The sequence below is a fragment of the Dreissena polymorpha genome, chromosome 13 (assembly GCF_020536995.1).
Source record: "Dreissena polymorpha isolate Duluth1 chromosome 13, UMN_Dpol_1.0, whole genome shotgun sequence".
Lineage (NCBI taxonomy): Eukaryota > Metazoa > Mollusca > Bivalvia > Myida > Dreissenidae > Dreissena > Dreissena polymorpha.
The window spans coordinates 55,950,944-55,976,372 of record NC_068367.1 but is presented as its reverse complement, the minus strand read 5'-3'; the positions used below and the strand labels follow the sequence as shown (position 1 = coordinate 55,976,372).

The following is a 25,429-nucleotide window of genomic DNA, read 5'->3' as shown; positions in this document are numbered from 1 at the left end:
ACAAAATTAAATGACGTGCATAATGTCCATAGTGCCATCTATCCATATTTTAAGTTTCATGAAAAAAAATGAAGAAGTTATCGCAGGATCCAGAAAAGTGTGACAGACAGACAGACCCACAGACTCACTGACAGACAGACACACAGAGCGCAAAACATAAGTCCCCTCCGGTTAAAATGGTAGGGGACAATAAAAACACACACACTGTACCAGTAAGCTTTCTGCCCATGACACCGGAGTTCAGATGATTTGTCAACATAATAAATACCTGTATTATTCTTTGGGTATCACATCATAACATAATATCTACACAAAATTTCAAATATTTTGGAAAAAAGAAACGGTACTTGGAACTTGACGCTTTAATTCACATTTGCCCCAAACTTTTAACAAATCTCAAGTTTGATTTACCTCGGATATTAGACGCATAACTGGACTTAACATAAATTGCATCTTGGAGTTATAAATGCACTCTTTCTGAATGCTAAATGATGAAAAACAATAAAACAAAATAATAATATTTATTCCGAGTTTTTGTTAATAAGCATATAAGTTGAAAGTATGCTAAGTATATTCACAAAATATTATTGTTGTAATTCAAAAAATAATCAGAAAATTTCTTATCCAGATAATGAGGTAAGTGTTTAAAGTGTTGATGATTATAATATACTAGCATAAGCTTGTGACAAATAGATTAGACAAGAAATTTCAAACGTTTTTGGCATGAACATGATTGAACAAAAAAACAAACACTTCATACTATAAGAACAAGCGTTGTTCAAAACACAGCACATATTAACATTATCACCAACACAAACTAAAGCTTTAAATACTGAAATTATCATCCCCATACATATATGAGCCGCACTATGGAAAAACAGGGCTTAATGCATATATGGGTCGCGTTCTGAGAAATCTGGGCAGTCTGCACAGGGTAATCAGGGACGACACTTTCCGCCTAAATTGGATTTTTGCTAAGAAGAGACTTAATTATGCCCAGTTTTTTCAAAATGCGACTAATATATGAGCCGCACTCTGAAACAAGAGATTGCCAAGCAATAGCTGGTCCCCTACCGGTGAAACTCAACAAGAGATTGCCAAGCAATATTGTCCCCTACCGGTGAAACTCAACAAGAGATTGCCAAGCAATATTGTCCCCTACCGGTGAAACTCAACAAGAGATTGCCAAGCAATATTGTCCCCTACCGGTGAAACTCAACAAGAGATTGCCAAGCAATATTGTCCCCTACCGGTGAAACTCAACAAGAGATTGCCAAGCAATATGGTCCCCTACCGGTGAAACTCAACAAGAGATTGCCAAGCAATATTGTCCCCTACCGGTGAAACTCAACCATTGTCAGTATTAAAAAAAATAATATATTTGTTGCCATAGCAACCAGAATTTTTGACATAGGAACAAAATGAAATGACGTGCATAATCTCCATATTGCCATCTATCCATGTTTCAAGTTTCATGAAAAAATATTAAAAACTTTTTAAGTTATTGCAGGATCCAGAAAAGTGTGAAGGACTGACTGACAGACTGACAGACAGACAGACTGACAGACAGACTGACAGACGGAGTGCAAACCATAATACCCCTCCGGTTTCACCGGTAGGGGACAAAAACAGGGCTTAATGCATAAGTGTTAAGCATCGTTGCAGATAAGCCTTTACAGTCCGCACAGCCTAATCAGGGACGACACTTTCCTCCTAGAATGGATTTCATTCAGTCCGCACAGCCTAATCAGGGACGACACTTTCCTCCTAGAATGGATTTCATTAAGAAGAGACTGTTGTTAAATGAAAAATTCCATAAACCTGAAAAGAGTTGTCCTTGATTAGCCTAGGTAGACTGTGCAGGCTGATCTGGGACGAAACTTAACACATATGCATTAAGCCCTGTTTTTCCACAGCGCTGCTCATAGGTTAATTGCATTATTTAAATATCAAGGACTGAGCATCCCTCTATTGCACGTGATAGTGACACAGAAATCTTAAACAGTTCCTTTCTCAATCCTTGACTGTATAACAAGCATTTCTAGACCTTCATTACAATCACAGTTTCAGACCATTATTTGGATCCAAAATTAAAAACCCAAATGTAAAACCTCTAAAAGCTTAGAAATGTTTGCTGTTTGAGATACAGTTTAATTTTATGTTTGTTTGAGAATTTCGCCATATTCAACTGTCATATAACAGCGGTATGTTAACACAAATCATACTTTTTCAGGGTAAACAGATTAATCACTTAGGTCGCTAAGTATTTACACTACTAACTAAGATATCATGAAACAATACATGACAGATCTGACTGTTTCGACAACAGAATACAATATTAATAACCCATTTCTTTTAAGTTGTTATTTAACATTAAGAACTACAAAACAACACAATCAGTGTGTATAAGTAACATTTTAAGAAAAATACATAGAACATTTGCGGAAGAACACAATTTTAACTGCTATAACACTTCAAATAATAACAAGACATATTATTATAAAAATGAGTTGCGGACAAATGATTAAATGCACTGAACTCTAATCACTAATTTTAAATGTAAGAAATTAAAAAAAAACTGGAATAAGTCACATAAATTTTAATAGTCAAATTTTCATAGGGTTATAAGTAGAATGAAATGCAAAGTAAGGGTTGTCTTTCATGAGATCTTTCTATGTATGAATTTCAAGTTGATAGCTTTCATAGAATTTAAGAATTACGTTCCAAAAAAGAAAAAGTATCACAATTAACAAGGGCTGTAACTCCAAAACCAGGCGATGCAGAGCTGATGATCATATGGAAGTAGTTGAAATTAGTATCTTTGAAAGCCTGAGAGTAAGGCTTGAGACAAAAAGGAAGTACCGTATTTTACCATGTATAGCGCGCTCCCATGTATAACACGCATGCGATTTTTTAAAGCAAAAATGGAGAAAAAAAAAGAATTCAAGATCAAAAACCTGAAAATTGGGCCGAAAATGGCCGCCATTCTTATATTGCGCAATCATTTAATCTGAGTTTTTTGGGTGCTTAATGTTTTGTTTTAAAGTAGGGAGCGTTTATACGATCAGATAAGACGTTTTGCGTTGTAAATCAACGAGTTTTCATGACAACAAAAACAAACAATACCGCGACGACGCGGGGATTGATATACCTCGATTTTTTTTAATGAACAATCAATAAAGAAGTGTGAAAACACCAACAAAGACATTTTTTCATCTTTTAATTTTTGTCAAAACTGTTACTACCCCGTTCATTCCTACCCTTTCCGGCTTTTTGTTGTTTCGACAAGGGCCCTTTCAGTCTATAACATTATAGGGTGTAGTTTTCTGCAATAAAAAAAATGGCGGCAATTGTGAAGATTTACGATTACGAAATGGATTTTTTGCAATTTAGCAACCAGGAAAGCGTTGTGTCAATGTATTACGCGCACTGAATTTTTATTTTAAAATTTGAAGGTAAAAAACTGCGCGCTATGCATGGTAAAATACGGTATGAAAATAAAAGAAGGGCATTAACGCCAGAACTCAGTGATGCATAGCATCAGTTCTTGTACACTACACGTCTCAAATAGATTTATGTATGATGTTTCATGTTGATAGCTTTAACAGTTTAAAAAGTTATGCTCCACACAAGGGGAAGGGGAACTGCTACTCTCATAAGTTACTCCCATATGATGCCTAGTCTGGCTTGATTGGTCATTGGCGGTGCAGGTACTACTTAAACGTACTCTGAGCACTCTTAAGTATATTTAAATGTACCCCGGGTTCGGAAAATATACTTAAAAGTATGCGGCCAATCTGGACTGTACCCAAGTTTTATTCCCACCCAAAATCCGCTGTCGTAAAACGCATTACTGGATAGGAAAAAATATATCTTTAAAAAAAAAAAAAAACCTGCCTCAACATGCTTTTAGAGTATGAGTTACAAAATATACATGCCATTTAACAGCAACATTAACATACATATGACCATAATTAATTTGAAAAATAAGAAGCCGAAAACGACCAAATTAGACTTAAAATTCCCGGGTACGTTTTATATACTTTCCATTCCCATGGTACACTTCAGTATACGTAAGAGTACCACAGGTTAATTTAAGTAGTACCCAAGCTGACAACTACCAATCAAGCCTTAGTCTGGTGACTCAACAAATATAGATGTGACAAACAAAGACACTCTGAGAGATAGTGAGACAATCAACAATATTTTTTTTAAATAAAGTTTAATTTTATGTTTGTTTGAGTATTTCTACATATCCAACTGTCCTATAACATCAGTTGTTTAATCCAAATCTTACTTTTTCTGGGTAAACAGATTAGTCACTTAGGTCGCTAACTGACAACAGTCCTTCATCTAAGTATTGACATTTTTAACTAAGACATCATGAAACAATACATGACAGATCCGACTGTTGCAAATAACAAAAGATTTTATCACAAGGGACAAAATTGTCACAAAACCAGGTTTTCATTGTGAAAAAAAATCTGATAAAGGGAGAAAACTCAAACTGAACTTTTGAAATGAACAAACAAAATTAACCCCCTTTGTAAGTTTGTTTAAAAAAAAATAATCTATTTTTAGTCGTGGCGACCTTGACATTGGAGATATTGACGTGATTCTTTCGTGCGACACACCGTACCATGATGGTGAACAAATGTGCCAAATGATTTTAAAATCTCACAATGAATGACATAGTTATGGCCAGGCCAAGCTCATTTATGGCCATTTTTGACCTTTGAACTCAAAGTGTGACCTTGACCTTGAAGATATCGACGTAATTATTTCGCGCGACACACTGTCCAATGATGGTGAACAAATGTGCCAAATGATTTTAAAATCTGACAATGAACGACATAGTTATGGCCCGGACAAGCTTGTTCCGCCAGCCCGCCAGCCAGCCAGCCAGCCCGCCCGCATTCGCCAATCTAATAACCAGTTTTTTCCTTCGGAAAACCTGGTTAAAAATGGCCAACGTCCCCAGGTCACCAAACTAAGTCCTGACAGAACAGCTCAGTTTTTATCAGTTTTAGTAAACGCTAATTAGGCACTACGAACCATCAACGACAGACAAAAAGTGATCACAAAAGCTCACCATGAGCATGTTACTATTATGCTCAGGTGAGCTAAACACATTATAGATATCTAAACCAAAAGAAATAGCCTCAATGCAACAAAAACAAATTCTTGTAATTTGTGTTAAAACATCAATCTAGTAGTCACTTAACAACAAGAAAACAAAACCTTTAGTTAAAAGATACTAGTATAACAAATTCCATATTTTTACATGTGAAGTATTTGCTTTGTTAAAATGTTTTATGCACATTAATGTAGACTAATAACACAATCTTGTTCTCCCATTTTTTGAAAACAAATATCAATTTGGCATCATTTTCATGAATCATTTGGAACTTTGTAGTGTTTCTCCCTTTTTCAAAACCATTATACATTTGGCAATATTTTGCTTGAATCATTTGGAACTTTGTAGTGTAAGTTTATCAAATATGTCTCTCTGCTTCTGCAAACAATTACACTGAACCACAATACCAGAATTTTGCTGGCATTTTTCCTTCAACATGTATCCATAGCTGAATTAATCAATAATAAAATGGGAAGAAAGTGGATATCTTTCTTTAAAAATTAGAAAGAACTTATGAAGTAACGTAGTAAAATTCTGAGAATTATTATGTGAGCAAACTATGACTTTTGGAAACTTTTTAAAGAAACTTTACTGAAATAAATTCATTCATTTGTATCAACCATCCACAATTATACGCCTTTTATGGGTTAAAGGGGCCTTTTCACAGATTTTGGCATTTTTTTAACTTATTCATTAAATGCTTTATATTGATAAATGTAAACATTGGATCGTAAAAGCTCCAGTAAAATATCAAGAAAAAAATTTAAAAAAGGAAAAGAACATTGCCCGGAGCAGGTTTCGAACCAGTGACCCCTGGAGTCCTGCCATAGTCCTGAAGTAAAAACGCTTTAGCCTACTGAGCTATTCCGCCGAGTACACATTCTTGACGTATTTTATACCTTATATAAGCAATCTTCGTAGTTTCACAAAATTTAACGACAAAAACAGAACTCTCCAAATTATTCAATCGTTTCGCGTTGCAACGATTTATAATTTTTAGGTTTTAAAATCGTCAAAAGATGCATATAATGGCTATATTAGAGCATGGTTAATGTTCAGTATTACTATTTCCTCACAAATATCATAACTAAAACGAAAACTTATGAATCTGAAACAACTTTTTTCAATTTTGTCAATTTACCAAAGCGTGAAAAGATCCCTTTAAGTCAATTACCTAACTGATGGTAACAAGGAAAAAAACACGTTCAATGTATCAATTTAGAGTCTACACAAATTTCACTGCATCCCTGAAATACCAATACAAGTTACATATTTGTTCAAATAATCGTTGTAAGATTAACAAACATTACATTTATAACAAAACAAAGCAGATCCATTTAAAATTATGGCATTCTAATAAACACAATTGGCAGACATTGTTTTGTTTCCATGCGACCATCAATACACAGTGAAGCACTCAGTTGACGCCAATTTGGACGATAATTTGTATAAAGTAACTAATTCTTTGGAAATGTTATGCTTCATTGATCGTCAACTGGGCGAATCCGATCAGTGATTTATCACAGGGGGCTTCATGCGGTGCACAACCAGAGTTCTGAAAAGAGGTCACAGAAATATGCAGCTATGTTGTTAGAATAATATATACAAAGTCCCATACAGGGCCAATATTGACAGTTGTAATACCAACACTGCGCATTGGTAACATAAACACATCAGCAAAAGACACTTCAATCGTCTCTTTGTAACAATTAAATAAAGACATACATAACATGCATATAAATTTTACTATATGGAAGTTCTATGATAACATTTTTAAGAATAAACACTTTTTGTTAAACACTTTGTGGCAAAGCTGACAAAAACAAGAAACCGTCGGAGACGGGTGATGCTCCCAAAAGTTTTTTTTTGTCACAATATTGCACTATATATTCAGATAAAAGGAAACGTCTTGAGGGGCATAACTTTGTAAAAAATAATACGATGGATGGTTTAGCAACTTAAAAATTTCAAAGGGCCATAACTCTCTAAATAAGTCATCTAACCAGAACCCACAAATAACATGCGCATCTCCTCAAGGTAGTTAAGCTTCCCACAAAGCTTCATTGAATTCCAGTCATTAGTTGCTGAGAAATAGCCCGGACAAGAATTGCACTATATGTACAGTTAATGGAAAATTTCGAAGGGCCATAACTCTGTGAAAATTTATCCAACCAGAACCGGCTGATAATATGCACATCTCCTCTTGGTAGTGAAGCTTCCCATAAAGTTTAATTGAATTCCGGTCATTAATTGCTATGGAATAGCCCGGACAAAAATTGTGCACGGACGGACACACGCACGGACAGATGAAGAGGTGACTATATGCTCCCCCAAAATTTTTTGGGGGAGCATAAAAAGTACCAGTGTAACACTTTAAGCAATCATAAGGAATGCTGTTGATGATCAATTTTACAAATACATCTGCAATTGACAAGATAAAGCACTCATTATTTAGTGATGCCTTTTAGCAATCAGTAACTCTTCAATTATGCATGCGTATTTTACACACATCGATACTGTGAAGTGACTTACCAATGCAAAAGTTAGACTTTTTACAAGTTTATTGTCCAGTATCTTCTGTAAGTTAGCTGCCACTGAAAAAAAACAACACTAAATTAAGTTTGAATAGATATAATAGCTTGACCCTTTACCACTTAGATACGTATTTTTAGCATTTGAAGTCCCTTAGAAAGTTAAATTGAACTAGAGCTTTGTCACAGACGTGACTAATACCCCCACATGCCGCGTTGACACACTAAAAGACACCGTTTATGACTCAGCATGACCCATATTCAAACTTGACCTAGACATCATCTAGATATAACTTCTGACCAAGTTTGGTGAAGATGGGATGAAAATTACTTGAATTAGAGAGCAGACACCATGCTCAATGTTTAAAATACACTAAGTGACCCGGTGACCTAGTTTTTGACCCGAAATGACCCATATTCTAACTTGACCTAGACATCATCTAGATACAACATCTGACCAAGTTTTGTGAAGATCGGATGAAAACAACTTGAATTAGAGAGCGGACACTTGATACGGACCGACCGACCAACCGACAGACAGACAGACAAGTTCACTCCTATATACCCCCTAAACTTTGTTTGAGGGGGTATAATTAAAGACCTTTATTACTGTATTCAAGTTTTAAAGGCTTCATTTCCAACCCTTAGATATTGATGAGCACTTGAAGACTGTTCTGGTTTTATGCTGTTTGCAAATATCCATTTTCACTTTGCTTCTGAGTGGGAAAGGGTTAACAAGGGCTGTTTGTAAAACATGCATGCCCCCCATATGGGCTCTCCGTTGTAGTGAGAGCCATTGTGTGAATATGTTTTTTGTCACTGTGACCTTGACCTTTGACCTAGTGACCTGAAAATCAATAGGGGTCATCTGCCAGTCATGATCAATGTACCTATGAAGTTTCATGATCCTAGCCATAAGCATTCTTGAGTTATCATCCGGACACCATTTTACTATTTCGGGTCACCGTGACCTTGACCTTTGACCTAGTGACCTGAAAATCAATAGGGGTCATCTGCGAGTCATGATCATTCTACCTATCAAGTTTCATGATCCTAGGAATAAGCGTTCTTCAGTTATCATCCGGAAACCATTTTACTATTTCGGGTCATCGTGACTTTGACCTTTGACCTAGTGACCTGAAAATCAATAGGGGTCATCTGCGAGTCATGATCAATCTACCTATCAAGTTTTGTGATCCTAGGCCTAAGCGTTCTTGAGTTATTATCCGGAAACCATTTTACTATTTCGTGTCACTGTGACCTTGACCTTTGACCTAGTGACCTCAAAATCAATAGGGGTCATCTGAGAGTCCTGATCAATCTACCTATCAAGTTTCATGATCCTAGGCCTAAGCGTTCTTGAGTTATCATCCGAAAACCATTTTACTATTTCGGGTCACTGTGACCTTGACCTTTGACCTAGTGACCTGAAAATCAATAGGTGTCATCTGCGAGTCATGATCAATCTACCTATCAAGTTTCATGATCCTAGGCCTAAGCGTTCTTGAGTTATCATCCGGAAACCATTTTACTATTTCGGGTCACCGTGACCTTGACCTTTGACCTAGTGACCTCAAAATCAATAGGGGTCATCTGCGAGTCATGATCAATGTACCTATGAAGTTTCATGATCCTAGGCCCAAGCGTTCTTGAGTTATCGTCTGATAACCACCTAGTGGACAGACCGACCGACCGACAGACCGACATGAGCAAAGCAATATACCCCCTCTTCTTCGAAGGGGGGCATAAAAATGTTATTTGTCATACAGATGTGTTTCTTTTTACAATTACAAGTTTTAAGTTCACAGATTTTAAGAGAAAGCAATCAAGTTAGGCATTTAATGATTTTAATATTCTAAAAAATCAAATATTGAAAGAAAACATGGGCATTTAATGATTCTAATATTCTAAAAAATCAAATATTGAAAGAAAACAAGAGCTTGTCACAGTAGTGCCAAATCCCCGCCAAAATGTGTTTGCTTGTATGACAACATTTGTTTGAGAGTAGAATAATATTTGTAAAAACAAATAAAGGGAGATTATTCATTATGCTCGGACAAAAATTAACTTTGAAATTAAATAAAGGGATATAATTGAAACACTAAGGTATATAGAGTTATGGTTCTTGGTCACTGCACTTCTCCTACTTGCCATCTGTTTAAGTTTCAAGTTTCAAGTAAATCCCTTTAGTAGATTTAGAGTTATGCTCTGGACAAAAATTTACTTTAAAATTATATAAAAGGGGAGATAATTCAAAAACTAAGGTAGATAGAGTTATGGTTCTTGGTCACTGCACTTCTCCTAGTTGCCATATGTTTATATTTCAAGTTTCAAGTAAAGGGGTATGCTCCGGACAAAAATTTACTTTTAAGTTATATAAAAGGGGAGATAATTCAAAAACTAAGGTAGATAGAGTTATGGTTCTTGGTCACTGCACTTCTCCTAGTTGCCATCTGTTTATATTTCAAGTTTCAAGTAAATCCCTTTAGTATATCTAGAGTTATGCTCCGGACAAAAATTTACTTTAAAGTTATATAAAAGGGGAGATAATTCAAAAACAAAGGTAGATAGAGTTATGGTTCTTGGTCACTGCACTTCTCCTAGTTGCCATCTGTTTATATTCTTAGTTTCAAGTAAATCCATTGAAAAGATTTGGAGTTATGCTCCGGACAAAATTTACTTTAAAGTTATATAAAGGGGAGATAATTCAAAAACTAAGGTAGATAGTTATGGTTCTTAGTCACTGCACTTTTCCTACTTGCCATCTGTTTATATTTCAAGTTTCAAGTTAATCTCTTCAGTAGATTTAGAGTTATGCTCCGGACAAAAATTTACTTTAAAATTATATAAAAGGGGAGATAATTCAAAAACAAAGGTAGATAGAGATGTGGTTCTTGGTCACTGCACTTCTCCTAGTTGCCATCTGCTTATATTTCAAGTTTCAAGTAAATCCCTTCAGTAGATTTAGAGTTATGCTCCGGACAAAAATTTACTTTAAAATTATATAAAAGGGGAGATCATTCAAAAACTAAGGTAGATAGAGTTATGGTTCTTGGTCACTGCACTTCTCCTAGTTGCCATCTGTTTATATTTCAAGTTTCAAGTAAATCCCTTTAGTATATCTAGAGTTATGCTCCGGACAAAAATTTACTTTAAAGTTATATAAAAGGGGAGATAATTCAAAAACAAAGGTAGATAGAGTTATGGTTCTTGGTCACTGCACTTCTCCTAGTTGCCATCTGTTTATATTCTTAGTTTCAAGTAAATCCATTGAAAAGATTTGGAGTTATGCTCCGGACAAAAATTTACTTTAAAGTTATATAAAGGGGAGATAATTCAAAAACTAAGGTAGATAGAGTTATGGTTCTTAGTCACTGCACTTTTCCTACTTGCCATCTGTTTATATTTCAAGTTTCAAGTTAATCACTTCAGTAGATTTAGAGTTATGCTCCGGACAAAAATTTACTTTAAAATTATATAAAAGGGGAGATAATTCAAAAACAAAGGTAGATAGAGATGTGGTTCTTGGTCACTGCACTTCTCCTAGTTGCCATCTGCTTATATTTCAAGTTTCAAGTAAATCCCTTCAGTAGATTTAGAGTTATGCTCCGGACAAAAATTTACTTTAAAATTATATAAAAGGGGAGATCATTCAAAAACTAAGGTAGATAGAGTTGTGGTTCTTGGTCATTGCACTTCTCCTAGTTGCCATCTGTTTATATTTCAAGTTTCAAGTAAATCCCTTTAGTATATTTAGAGTTATGCTCCTTACACAAATTTACTTTTAAGTTACATAAAAGGGGAGATAATTCAAAAACTAAGGTAGATAGTTATGGTTCTTGGTCACTGCACTTCTCCTAGTTGCCATCTGTTTATATTCTAAGTTTAAAGTAAATCCATTGAATAGATTTGGAGATATGCTCCGGACAAAGTTTCAACCGGACGGACAGACGGACAGGACCAATTTCTATATCCCCTTCGATTTTTTTTTCGGCAGGGATAACAAGCATTTGATCGTTATATCTGTTCTGATTTTTATCTGAACTTCTACTTAGAACAATGATTTTCCCAGTATTTTTTTTATATATTTAGCCACTAAACCTTTAATAAACATGGTTACACACCAACTATCATGTCTTTCCCATCCACAAGACCAGCCTCAACCAGTTCCCTGGATACACTGTCAGAGGAGTCTGAAACATAATATTATTGTGTATCAACAACATGACAATCATCCTGGTACTTTTTATCAGTTTATATCAACCCCCACCTATAACTAATTGTGCACGGCTCACGGCTGGTATTTTATTGGTGTAGTGATAATTTAAATATCGCTATGCAGACAATATAAACACAGCTCACATATATTAACCCATATTATACACCATAGATATAAAATAAAGTCTAATCATAGCCCCTCCCCCTTTCCGATCTAATAGGTGTTTTCCACAAGACTGCAGTTTCAAGTAATAAAAAAGGAGCACAAATTGAGGGATGAGCATAAAAGTAACAAGAGCTGTCAGAAGACAGCGTGCTCGACTTTTCGAGTGCTTGACAGTATAACGTAAGCCATCATTGGAAAATTGTTCTTATTCAATAAGGTCAAGGTAATATAGTCATATTCTAACTGGAAGAAGACCATAATTGAAACATATTCATTGCTAATGTTTTAAAGAAGTGGTAAATTATAGACGATTCTGAGTTCAGGTATATTTTCAACAATCTATTGAACATTTGTAAAGACATAAAACAAACTAATAAGATTATATTTCAAGTTTGATAGCAATAGCTTGGGTGGGATGGTTGGACGGTCTTTCAAAAATGAACAAGAGCTGTTTGTAAAACATGCACGCCCCCCATATGGGCTGTCAGTTGTAGTGGCAGCCATTGTGTGAATACGTTTTATAGCACTGTGACCTTGACCTTTGACCTAGCAGCGATTTTCCTCCTTCTTTATAAAGTACCGGTAAACGGTACTTTCCCAATCAAGCAAAAATTCCCAAATTCCCAAACGGCATCTGAAAAAATCCCAATCGACGTCCGAATTTTTTCTCAAAACGACCGAAATTTTCGTAACAAAACCCAACTTTCGGCGAGCGAACAAAGAAAATCGTATAGTTGTGTGTTACCACGCGCTCGATTAATTTGGTTTTTTTTATTCAGCGCGTGCAATCAATAGTGTCGTTACTGTTTCCGGTTCTTTTGTCAGGCAGGCAGCGTACTGTTTTAAGTCGGTTTGTAACCTTGCCTCTGTGGAAAGGGTGTTCAGTCTAATGAACAATCTTTGCACAAACAATCGGGACCGTCTATCACACGACACATTGACAGCACTAATGATGCTGTGCAGAGAGGTATGCCAGCAACTGATAGATGATCAAACATCAAAGATTGTTGAAATTTTCAAAAAAATGAAAGACAGAGACATTGCTTAACAAGAGATTAAAACAACTTGTAATTGATTTTGTGTGTTCTTTATAATATTTTGTAATTTATTTCAACTTAATTACTTAATGGTCATTAAGGCATGCCTGCAAATGATTCTTTTAATGGGTATGTTCAATTAAGTATGAACTGTATGATGTATTCAATAAGACCCCCAACTTCACGACGCGATTTTCCCAATTTAAGGATTTCACGACTCGATTTTTTCCCAATTTTGAGGTTTTCACGACTCAATTTTTCCCAATTGGACCGGTACCGGTACTTTTCCCAATTGGACAAGGAAAATCGCTGCCTAGTGACCTGAAAATCAATAGGGGTCATCTGCGAGTCATGATCAATGTACCTATGAAGTTTCATGATCCTAGGCGTAAGCTTTCTTGAGTTATCATCCAGAAACCATTTTACTGTGTCAAGTCACCGTGACCTTTGACCTAGTGACCTGAAAGTCAATAGGGGTCATCTGCGAGTCATGATCAATGTACCTATGAAGTTTCATGATCCTAGGCGTAAGCGTTCTTGAGTTATCATCCGGAAACCATTTTTCTAAGTTGAGTCACCATGACATTGACCTTTGACCTTGTGACCTGAAAATCAATAGGGGTCATCTGCGAGTCATGATCAATGTACCTATGAAGTTCATGATCCTAGGAATAAGCGGTCTTGAGTTATCATCGGGAAACCATTTTACTATTTCAGAATACTGTGACCTTGACCTTTGACCTAGTGACCTCAAAATCAATAGGGGTCATCTGCGAGTCATGATCAATGTACCTATGAAGTTTCATGATCCTAGGCATAAGCCTTCTTAAGTTATCATCCGGAAACCATTTTACTATTTCCGGTCACCGTGACCTTTGACCTAGTGACCTCAAAATCAATAGGTGTCATCTGTGAGTCATGATCAATGTACCTATGAAGTTTCATAATCCTAGGCCTAAGCGTTCTTGAGTTATCATCCAGAAACCATCTGGTGAAAGGACGGACAAACGGACGGACCGACATGTGCAAAACAATATACCCCCTCTTCTTCGAAGGGGGGCATAAATAATAAAAATAGATATTTTTTTTTTTTACCATGTTTCAAAAAAAAAAATTGTTGTGTGTTTTAGGGGGAGTGGAGAGGGGGAATAATGTGGGGGTGTGGTCATTTATTAGATGATCTTTCAAAAATAAGAAAAAAAAAGGAAAAACAATTATTTTTGGGGGGGGGGCGGGGGGATGGTGGGATTCTGGGGTGGGGCGTGGTGGATGGTTTGGGTGGAGTCAATTGTGGTATGTCAGGTAAGTGTTGTTTTGTCAAAGTATGAATCAAATCTGATCCTAAATAAAGAAGTTAAGCAAATTTTTTTTATTTGACCTTGAGTATCAAGGTCATTAAAAGGTCGAGGTCAAATTCAACTTGCCAGTTACAGTACCCTCATGACAGTAAAAAAGTATTTGGAGTTTGAAAGCAATAGCCTTGATACTTAAGAATTAAAGTGTATCTAAACACAAAAGTTAACAAAATATTCAAAGTTACTAAGTAAAAAAAGGGCCATTATAATTCCGTCACATTAAGAATCTATATTTCACACGAACTGGACACATAATCCGTTTGGGCTTTTGCAATATTTTTTTTAATTAAACAACAAAGGGAGAGAACATGTTTAATACTTTTATTTTCAGAACTAGCTGTAAAATGAAAGTGACAAGTGCAAACCTTTGTTCATTATACATTACATTATATTGAATGTTAACTTGCTTTAACAAATCTGCATATGTTTTATGGGTTCTCCATTACAAACAAGAGCACCGCCTTGCGGGTGCAGACCGCTCATCTATTTTCTTTTTAAAGGTGAAGGGACTCTCATTTTCAATCACAAAGGAGGGAGGGTTGGAGTGAAGAGGGGTGCATTGTGTGGGGTTGGGGACATTTATTACATTATCTTCCAAAAATGCCGAAATAAGGGAAAAAAAAAATCAGGGGGGGGTGGGGGGGGGGGGGGGTGGGGATTCTTGGGTGCGATGGTTGTATGGTATTTCAAACATAAAATAATAAAAAGAAATATTTGTGTTTTTTAACCGTTTAAAAAAAAAAATTGGGGGGTGAGGTGGGGGGTATAGTGTGTTAAAAAAAACAAAAAAAAAAAACGGGGGGGGGGGGGGGGGGGGGGGGGGGGGGGGGGGGGGGGGGGGGGGTGGTGGTGGTGGCGGGGGGGATTCTTGGGTGCGATGGTTGGGCGGTATTTCAAACATAAAATAATGAAAATAAATAGTTTTGTTTTTTAACCGTTTAAAAAAAAAATTGGGGAGGGGGTGGGGTGGGGGGGGGGTATAGTGTGAGGATGTGGTGGTCATTTGTGAGATGATCTTAAAAAAAAAAAAAAAAAAAAAGGGGGGGGGGGGGGGGGGGGGGGGGGGGGGGGAAGGGGGGAGGCACGGGGATGGTTTGGGTGGAGTCTATTGTGGTATGTCAGGTAAGAGTAGTTTTGTCAAAGTATCAATCAAATCTAATCATAAATAAAGAAGTTATGGCAATTTTAGCAAAATTTAATAATTTGACCTTGAGAGTCAAGGTCATTCAAAGGTCAAGGTAAAATTAAACTTGCCAGGTACAGTAACCTCATGATAGCATGAAAGTATTTGAAGTTTGAAAGCAATAGCCTTGATACTTAAGAAGTAAAGTGGATCGAAACACAAAAATTAACCATATATTCAAAGTTACTAAGTCAAAAAAGGGCCATAATTCCGTAAAAATGACATCCAGAGTTATGCAACTTGTCCTTTTACTGTACCCTTATGATAGTTTGCGAGTGTTCCAAGTATGAAAGCAATATCTATGATACTTTAGGGGTAAAGTGGACCAAAACACAAAACTTAACCAAACTTTCAATTTTCTAAGTACAAAGGGCCCATAATTCCGTCCAAATGCCAGTCAGAGTTACATAACTTTGCCTGCACAGTCCCCTTACGATAGTTAATAAGTGTTGCAAGTATGAAAGCAATAGCTTTAATACTGTAGGAATAAAGTGGACCTAAACACATAACATAACCAAATTTTCAATTTTCTAAGTATAAAAAGGGCACATAATTCTGTCAAAATGCCAGTCAGAGTCACATTTCTTTGCCTGCACAGTCCCCTTATGATAATTAGTAAGTGTTGCAAGTATGAAAGCAATAGCATTGATACTTTCTGAAAAAAGTGGACCTAAACGCAAAACTTAACCAAAATTTTCAATTTTTTAAGTATAAAAAGGGCACATAATTCAGTCAAAATGCACGCCAGAGTTATCTTACTTTGCCTGCCCAGTCCCCTCATGATAGTAAGTAAGTGTACCAAGTTTGAATGCAATAGCATTGATACTTTCTGAGAAAAGTGGACCTAAACGCAAAACTTAACCGGACGCCGACGCCGACGCCAAGGTGATGACAATAGCTCATAATTTTTTTTCAAAAAATAGATGAGCTTATAAGAATATCCGAATTATAAACAAGAAATATCTTTAAAAACGATATACGGCATTGATAGTTCAATGAATGAGATCAAGGATAGCGAATGTCTTTTTCTGTGCAGTTCTTAGCTGCATCACACGCAGTACGGGATGTTACTCGGAGTTTTCGCGGCTTATTTTACATTATAACATATTGCAGGTCATAAACCTATAGAAACAAAACAGAAAACAAAAAGAAGAATGGAAGTGAAATTAAAACATATGAGTCAACCGGCCACACGCGAAGTATCCGTATTTATAGGAACCTGTTTTAGTGGTTTGTCGGGCATTGCCATTTGATTCGATTATTAACAGTATCGAGAATCATCGCGCCCATGCTGAATACATTAGTCAATATGGTGGAATAATTATTGTTAAATTAATCAAAAATACTATTTATCATTGTATTGTTGAAAACACATTAAATGACATACCATAATTATATTGCTGAATATCTTCATTTAACATATTTCTGGTCTAGAGAAAATTCCAGGTCACCTAGTTCGTGGATAGCGTCTTTATTATATAACGATTATTTTACTGGCCGCGAACTTCGGTGATGACCTGTATATAAACTCGATACCTCGCGGGTTGAAATGCAATCCATTAAAGTGACGCCTCGCTTCCACTGCTCTTTTTACTTTTACATGTTTACATGTTGACAGGAATATGGAAGTAAGTACTAAATACGAGAACATAGCCTTTAAGTATAAACGCTTTTGCAATCGTAATTCTATGAAAATAAAAGGTGCACGCACAAACTGTATTGATGTCAAGAATTGAGTGTAAAACTGTTCTATCTATTAAGCCTTTTCATTAGAGATAAAATTGTTTCATGCAGAAGAACAGTGTAACAAAGACGCAGATATGTTTCCAATGTTCTGGTGGTATACTCAAATCAGCCAATGGAATAAATGAAGTGTATTCATTCGTACCTAGCTTCGGGGAAATTTTATTTGAATTTTATTGGACACTTACAAAGGTCAGGTAAGGTGAAAAGCTGGCTTAATACAGCTACGCCGAACAATATAAAAGCACACTGACAAGAAAACAATAGAACAACAAATAACATGGAACACATTTTCAACCTTTAATTGTCAACAAGATGAAATGAGAATAAGATGGTTACAATTGCACCTTGGACGACATTATGAATATTTCCCGTCTCTATGAAGTCTTAATTACAATTATCCAATATGCAAACACTATTTATAATAAGGCTAGGCAGGCCCGAACGTAGGCCAGGGGCCCTGAGGCCCGACCCCCCCTCCCCAGCTGGCTGTCAAGTTAGGATTTTTTTTAAATAATGGACCTACTGCAATTTTCTCTCATGAAAGGGCCAACATTACACTTTCCCTCAATACAAAAGAGAAGATGTGTTTTATTGTCCCTGATAAACAAGAGGATTAGCACTATTTTACTTGCCAGTGGAGATAAGCCCTTAGGCCATGTTTTCTTATCTCATTGTACACACATCCCCGATCAGTCACCCCCAGTGATCCTAAATACTTCATCTTTGATGGTTGATTTAACATTCATTAATTTGAACAGGCAATTGTATTTGTCTAAGTCCAAAGCCCATAACTTTGCCGCCCAAAAAATGGACCGGAACGAAAGTCATACTTAATTCGTAAGTCATGTAGGTAAACTCACACACCAAATATCAGGTCAATATCTTAAAGCCTTTTGAAAAAATGTGCCGCGAAAAACTTTTTGGGAAAACGGTTATTATAGAGAAAATTTTAAGTATAAGGCCCATAACTTTGCCAAATATCAATGGGCCAGAACGAATTTCAATATCTTAAAAAGTTCCCTAAAAAACCTGCGGAATACAGTTATTATAGAAAAATTGTCAAGGTCCAATGTCGCAGATGTAGACGATTTTGATGGTTTATCTATGTTGATGATGGTGAAAGTAAAGCTGTGTAGCAGATGATAAACATTTTATTATGAATTTACTTTGAAACTTTAGAGGTGTTTGAATTAAAAAAGATTTAAAACAGTATTATAGTTATATGCCAGTCATACTTTATGATACATTTCTTCATAAAGGTTTTTGATTTTCAAAGTGTGCTTTCCTTCATCACCTAACATTATTCATTTCTGAAATCTGATGCTTTAAACATTTTTGTGAATTTCAGAAAGGTACTAATTTACTTGTCACACTTCATGAATTTATATTACAAAATAAGTTTTTTAAGCATTAAAATTCACCTTGAAAATAGCTTAGGAAACACCCTCCTGCACCTTCCCCGGTTAGGCCCCCCCAGTCAAAAATTCCTGCGTACGGCCCTGCTATTGATGAGTAAGATCTGTTGTGCTTATTCAAGGGCAATAACTCAGGGGTTTGAAAAACAAAGAACTCCAACAAAATGACATGTATACACGTTATATACCAATATGATTTCAAGATATGTGTTATGCTGTTGCTGATTAATTGTGTATTAGACGCAGTCAGTAGTTCGGAAAACAGGAAAAAGCAACTCACAAAGTCATGATTATTTAGGTGTTTACTAAGAAAGTTTATATATCAACAATAATCCTTAGATTTGACAGTAATGACACATAGTCTTTATTTCTTCGTTAAATTTATGTTCATTTAAAATAGTGTTTTCTTATAACTTTTAATGAAAAATATTTATCACACATAAAATCACTAAGTAAAGTGTCACTAAGCAACGCTAAATTTTCTATATATTTATGTTTAATATTTTTCACTTTGTAAGTTGCTTTTGCATGTCTTCCAAACTACTAACAGCATCTCACACACCAATCATCTGCAGTAGCATTACAGTTTGATGGAGAATACAGGTAACACTCTGGTAACATGCATAACCACACCAATCATCTGCAGTAGCATTACAGTTTGATGGAGAACACAGGTAACACTCTGGTAACATGCATAACCACACCAATCCTCTGCAGTAGCATAACAGTCTGATGGAGAAGACAGGTAACACTCTGGTAACATGCATACCCACACACCCCACACTTGTGCTCTCTCTCTCATGTATGCATTCTCATGTGTGTCTTCAAGTTCCATCTCTGGTTACATGCATAACCATACAATACATGTGCAGCTCCAGTATGTATTTGCAAGGTTTTTACTCGTGTTACACTCCTAAGCACACACCTAAGAGATTTATAGTCTCTAGTCTGCATGTATCCTCCTTATGTGTCTCTTCAAGGACTCCATCTGGGTAAATGCATACTACACACCTCACACTTGTACAGTCTCTCTCCTGTATGTATCCTCATGTGTCTCTTCAAGTTAGTACTCTGGTTAAATTCATAACCACACACCTCACACTTGTACTCTTTCTCCTGTATGTATCCACATATGTCTCTTCAAGTGACCACTCTGGTTGAATGTATTACCACACACCTCACACTTGTATGGTTTCTCTCCTGAATGTATCCTCATGTGTGTCTTCAAGTGACCAATCTGGCTAAAGGCATAGCCACACACCTCACACTTGTATGGTTTCTCTCCTGTATGTATCCTCATGTGTGTATTCAAGGCACTACTCTCTTTACATGCATAACCACACACCTCACACTTGTATGGTTTCTCTCCTGCATGTATTCTCATGTGTCTCTTCAAGTGACCACTATAGTTACATTCATAACCGCACACCCCACACTCGTACAGTCTCTCTTCTGAATGTATCCTCATGTGAGTCTTCAAGGAACTACTCTGTTTACATGTATAACCACACACCTTACACTTGCATGTATCCTCATGTGTGTCTTCAAGAAACCACCCTGGTTACATTCAAAACCACACACATCACACTTGTATGGTTTCTCTCCTGTATGTATCCTCATGTGTGTCTTCAAGCTATAACTCCGGTTAGATTCATAACCACACACCTCACACTTGTACGGTTTCTCTCCTGTATGTATCCTCATGTGTGTATTCAAGGTAATACTCTTTTTACATGCATAACCACACACCTCACACTTGTATGACCTCTCTGTATGGTTATTACTGTTCTTACTAGTATTATTCCACACCACACCATTGTACTCCTTTTCATCTGTGTTTTCTATGTTCTTCTTCTTCTGTAATATTGCATTTTCTAATTGCTGTTCCATGACAGTTTGTAAAATGTCACTTCCTTCTCCATTGACATATTTAGGTATGAAGAGCAGGTTCTTGTCTCTGTTGATGCCAAGTTCTCTGGTGTATTTATCTCCGTAATAGACAAGCAGTTCTTCTCCTGGTGAAACTGGCTTGAATGTGCAGTAATAGATACCTCCTTTGTACTGGAATGCTACAAGGTTCTGATCTGCCTCTGTCATTGCACAGTTAACGTATCTCATCCAGTTAGAGGTGGCCTTGTTCTGGGCATCCACACAGTGGCTCGCTTTGCCTTCCTTATAGATCTGCCAGCAATATTCTGATTTATGGTTGTCAGAGATGGTATCGCCCCTATACGGTCCAAACATGATCCTGGATTGCAGTCCAACTTTTGAAAATACCCCAAGACCAGCTCCAAATAATTTTGAGGTTTTAATTTCAAGGTCATCTGGAAGAGTATGATCAGCTCTACAGGGGTTCCCTTCTGGCACCTCTTTGTCCTGTATGAAGTTGTATGGTCCATGCACAGGGCAGTCCCCTTCAAACTCTTTGTTGCATTCTCCACAGTACAGAAAGTGGTCATTATCTGAAGGTTCTAGGTTCTTACAGCTTGCTAGGTTCCTCTCTGGAAGAAGGTATTCAGTCTTGTCCTTTTCAAGTGTCTTGGCTTTTTTTACTCTCTTAGCACTTACTAGGTCACCTGTTTTGTCCAATTTTCTTTTAGCTGATTTAATAAAAAGGGGGACCATTGTTTTTGCAGCATACCTAGGCATGATTAAGCCTCTGAATGAACCTTGACCACAAACCCTCTTTGGTGCCAAAAGAGTTGAATTATAGCTCTTGCTTTTCTTTTGGTCTCTTTCAATGAATATCTCTTCAAAGTCATCAGAAGAACATTCACAAGACTCAGCTGCCAGGTTTGAATTTACTACCTCGGTTGTCATGGAATCTTCTGCCAAATTAAAAATGGTATAACTCATTGACAAAGGCCTTTCATTTGTTTGACTTTCAGTAATGTCTTGTGATAGATCTTCTTTTGAATCACAGCTGATTAAAGGCATTGGAACATGTGGATCATTCACTGTCAATATTTCATTTTTTTGGTCCCTACTGTATGTTACATCACTTGATAAACCAATGGACTGATTTGTTGGAAAGTCCTTTTTAATTGATTTATCACCACAGTCCCTTTTACCCCTACCATCAGTAGATTCAGAACTGGCAGCTGTCACAGGACTGCCAGTTATTGAAGGATTTACCCTCATAGGTAACACCTGAACCGGTAAAGTGCTCACAGCATTTGCCTCATGTTCAAAAGCAAAATTATGGTCAGGAGTCAAATTATTTGCAGAATATGGTAAACTTGGCATAATCTGCTTGTTTTCAAATTCTAACATAACTTTTTGACGACCAATTTGGCAAAGTTGCAACTCGTTTAAAGCCTTCAACTTGTGTTCCTCAAGGATTTGATCACCTAAATCCTGTATTTCTTCAAACGCACCTTGCGGGCTCTTTGCTGTGGTTACCAGTTGTGGTTGTTGTTGTTTGTAGTATTGGGGATGTGAACTCTGAGACGAAAGGCTTGGCAGATAAGTTGTTGCGTCCTGGCCAGAATTGGAAGTCTGCCTGTAAACTAAAGGAACTGTAGGGGAAACAACGGATGGCATGATCCCCCAATTTGGGATATAAATATCACCATAAGACCCCTTGCCATGCAATGTGTCTGTGTCCAAAGTGGAGAGAACTGATTTAATATCCATTACCTTGGGATTCAAAAAGGCAACATTATGAGAATCCAAAAATTGTCTTTTATCATTTATAATACCAGCAGCATTTAATGTTGGTGTTGAAAGAACTGATGACTTTCCTTTGAAAACAGAGATTTCACATTGTTTATTAACACTTCCAGGGTCAAATATCAGACCAGTTTTGTCTGAGGGACTTCTGTGCAGAACATTTTTGACCGCCATGTCATTACTTCCTTGGATTGCATCAATATTATCATTCTCAGAGGGCAGGGAATACCAGCGTCCCAACAAAAGTTGGTCATCAGCTTCCTTTGAAACATCAGTTGGACTCAGTCGGTGGGGTGGAATGGTCTCCACATTTGAATAGTCAGCATTCATATTTCCACACACAGATGAATTGCTTTCAATGAACAGACAATGCTCAGCAGTATTCATAGACAACATATTCAGAAGTACAGAACCATTTCCTGAACTACTGGTAGGAAAATAACTGTCTAATTTCTTAGCCTGTCCAATGGAAACCTGTTCAAAAACAACACTTTTCCACTGAATGTTCATTTGCTGCATGAGTTCATATTTTTCGCAAGTTGAATCCCTTGTGAGGTAAAAGTTTCAGTCATGGTCCATTTTTGTTCTCTTTACACCTACAGGTAAGAGCCATTTTGTGCTGTATATGTAGGCAAATTGTAAAATTAGTGCACAATTTATTTATCATAAAAGGAATTAATCTAAAGATAAACTATAAATAATATACATAAGTTTTCACACAAAAAAGAGTTACATCAATGAACAGAAATAATGAAATATTTTAAATTGTTTTTATTTTTTTTATTTAACTTACAAATAAGATTATGTGCACAAATTAAATTGCATAAGTCTAAAATTGCCAACTAGGAAATTAATCATTTATCACTTTAAACTATAGCCAGTCTTCGAAATTAGCACACGCCCGATCGCCCGTGGCGAGTAAAATTACTGCCGGGCACATACAAAAATTCACGTTTGTGGCCCGCCGGGCATGTAAATTATTAATGCCAATTGACAGTTTATAAAAAAATATCGTAAGCGGTTCTTGATATTTGCAGATCTATTTTTCAATTTTGCAAACAAACACCTTGCCGTAAGTTGTAATGAAATTCGATTGGTTTAACAACATACACCTGCTTGCACACGTCATCGTTATTGTTTTTGACCGATGCAGTTCGGTCACATTCGGTCCTTATCGACGGTTTCTATTGACATTAATCGAGAAGATGTTTTTTGAACCGATCGTTTCAATCAAGTAATACGCTTCCGTTTTTGTCAATGTAAACAAATGTCATTGTCGACATAGAGGCTATGCAGTATCTTAGGTATGTTGATGGGGCTAAGCCCGATAAAGCACTTCCAAAATAGAAAATTGACAATGATTTAGAGAAAAAGGAAGCCAAGAAATGGTACGAGGACACCAGAGAACTCTCTTTTCAAGAGCACTGGTGTAACGATCGACCGTCTTAATTCTAGTGACTGATTAGATGTAGTTGTATTCACTACTATTGAAAAAAATGTTCTGCTTTACTATGTGTAGCATGTAAGTGTTAAAATGTTGTGATTTGTTATAATTTTGGTTAAAAAAGTTTGGGCATGTAAAAAATATGTTGAGCATGTAAAAATTCTTAAGTAACTGGCCCGACTGGCATGTAACTTTTCAAAGCTAATTTCGAAGACTGCTATAGCCGAATGTTATTTTAACTTAACAGAAAATAATATTTACATAAAATGTCCTACCTGAAGAATAACAAGGACAGAAGATGCCACAATGTATTCAAGCAGATATTTCTTTTGCTCCTGAATGATTTAACAGGTCCTTAAATACTAAGTTTTATCCCAGGTGTCAACATGACAATCTGACATGAGAAGCCCAATTAATTTTCAAGAACATTTAATTAACATTAATTATTGCCAAAGGGAATTTTGGCAGTAGAGATTGACAATTCTACATTTATGTACACATGTGGAAAATATATTGTAGAGAAATAAGGCCAAAAAAAAAATAGTCTTGGTTCAGGGAACATGGCCAGAAAAATGTAGGAGGGTAGGTAGGTTTTTTCTTTCTTTTTTTTTTTTTTTTTTTTTTTTTACCAGTCGACTGATTTCAGGGTGAAAAAGGGTCAGTTAATGCACCCATGATTGTTTAAACACTGACCAAATGATTAATATTGCACATGTGGTATTTAGTCGTTGTATATTATTCAATATTCCTAGCTCTTTATGCACTTCTTCAGGGCTAGCGCTGGCCCAAAATTTCTTTTAGCCAACCATTTTTTCTTTGTCTGTCTGTGATAGTGTGACCTTCATATTCAAAAGTGAACAAGCCATCTTTATGAGTCTCTGGTGTTTGGGGTGTGACCTTCAGAATTTTTTTCATCATGAGACCTGACCTAGTCTCCGACAGGTGCTCAAGAGTCTGAATAGTGGCTGTCAAAAGGAGGGTAACCTCAGAATAGCACAAGTCTTTCTTCTGGTACATTTTTTGATAAAATGGCAATGGGTTTGAGCGCATCGCACAGGAAGTGAGCAGTGTACATAAATTTGAATGTTGCTATTGGTTTGTACAGGCTAAGGGCGTCACAGTACATTGATTTTGATTCATTATCAAAGCGAAGCCAATTGTTGTCAAGTTTCCATGACTCTTTGAATGTTCTAGTGTTTTGTGTTTTAATTATTTTTTTTTGTTATGACTCTTTTTCGTCCAACAACGCTTTAAGGTTAAAGACGCCATGTTAGCGACTTTAGAGACAAAGTGGTTACTTCCATTTTTATAGTAGTGTAGATGAAGGACTCTTCCTATGTGTTAAAAATTTGAAATGTTAATTAAAATTAAACCGCGCGTGTTTTTCACATTTTTATTTGATTAAAATACGCTGCTGTCAGTTAGCATAGTGTGCGAGTAAAACAAACAAATTAATTAATTATCATCTTTTCATTTCGATCGGAAATTGGCAGAAAGTTGTAACATCATCGACACAGAACTAATT

General features: G+C 36.4%; 1 protein-coding gene across 1 annotated transcript in view; it reads right to left on the bottom strand.

The window, feature by feature from the left end:
• Positions 1-507: 507 nt before the first annotated feature.
• LOC127855035 (serine/threonine-protein kinase OSR1-like) overlaps positions 508-25,429 on the bottom strand; it is a 113,825-nt gene continuing 88,903 nt past the window's right edge. Inside the window, exons 15-17 of the mRNA XM_052390369.1 lie at positions 11,793-11,861; positions 7,670-7,731; positions 508-6,692 (exon numbers count right to left, since the gene is read on the bottom strand). Coding sequence (XP_052246329.1) covers positions 6,612-6,692; positions 7,670-7,731; positions 11,793-11,861 — 212 coding nt within the window. The 3' untranslated portion in view covers positions 508-6,611. The remainder of the gene's footprint in view (positions 6,693-7,669; positions 7,732-11,792; positions 11,862-25,429) is intronic.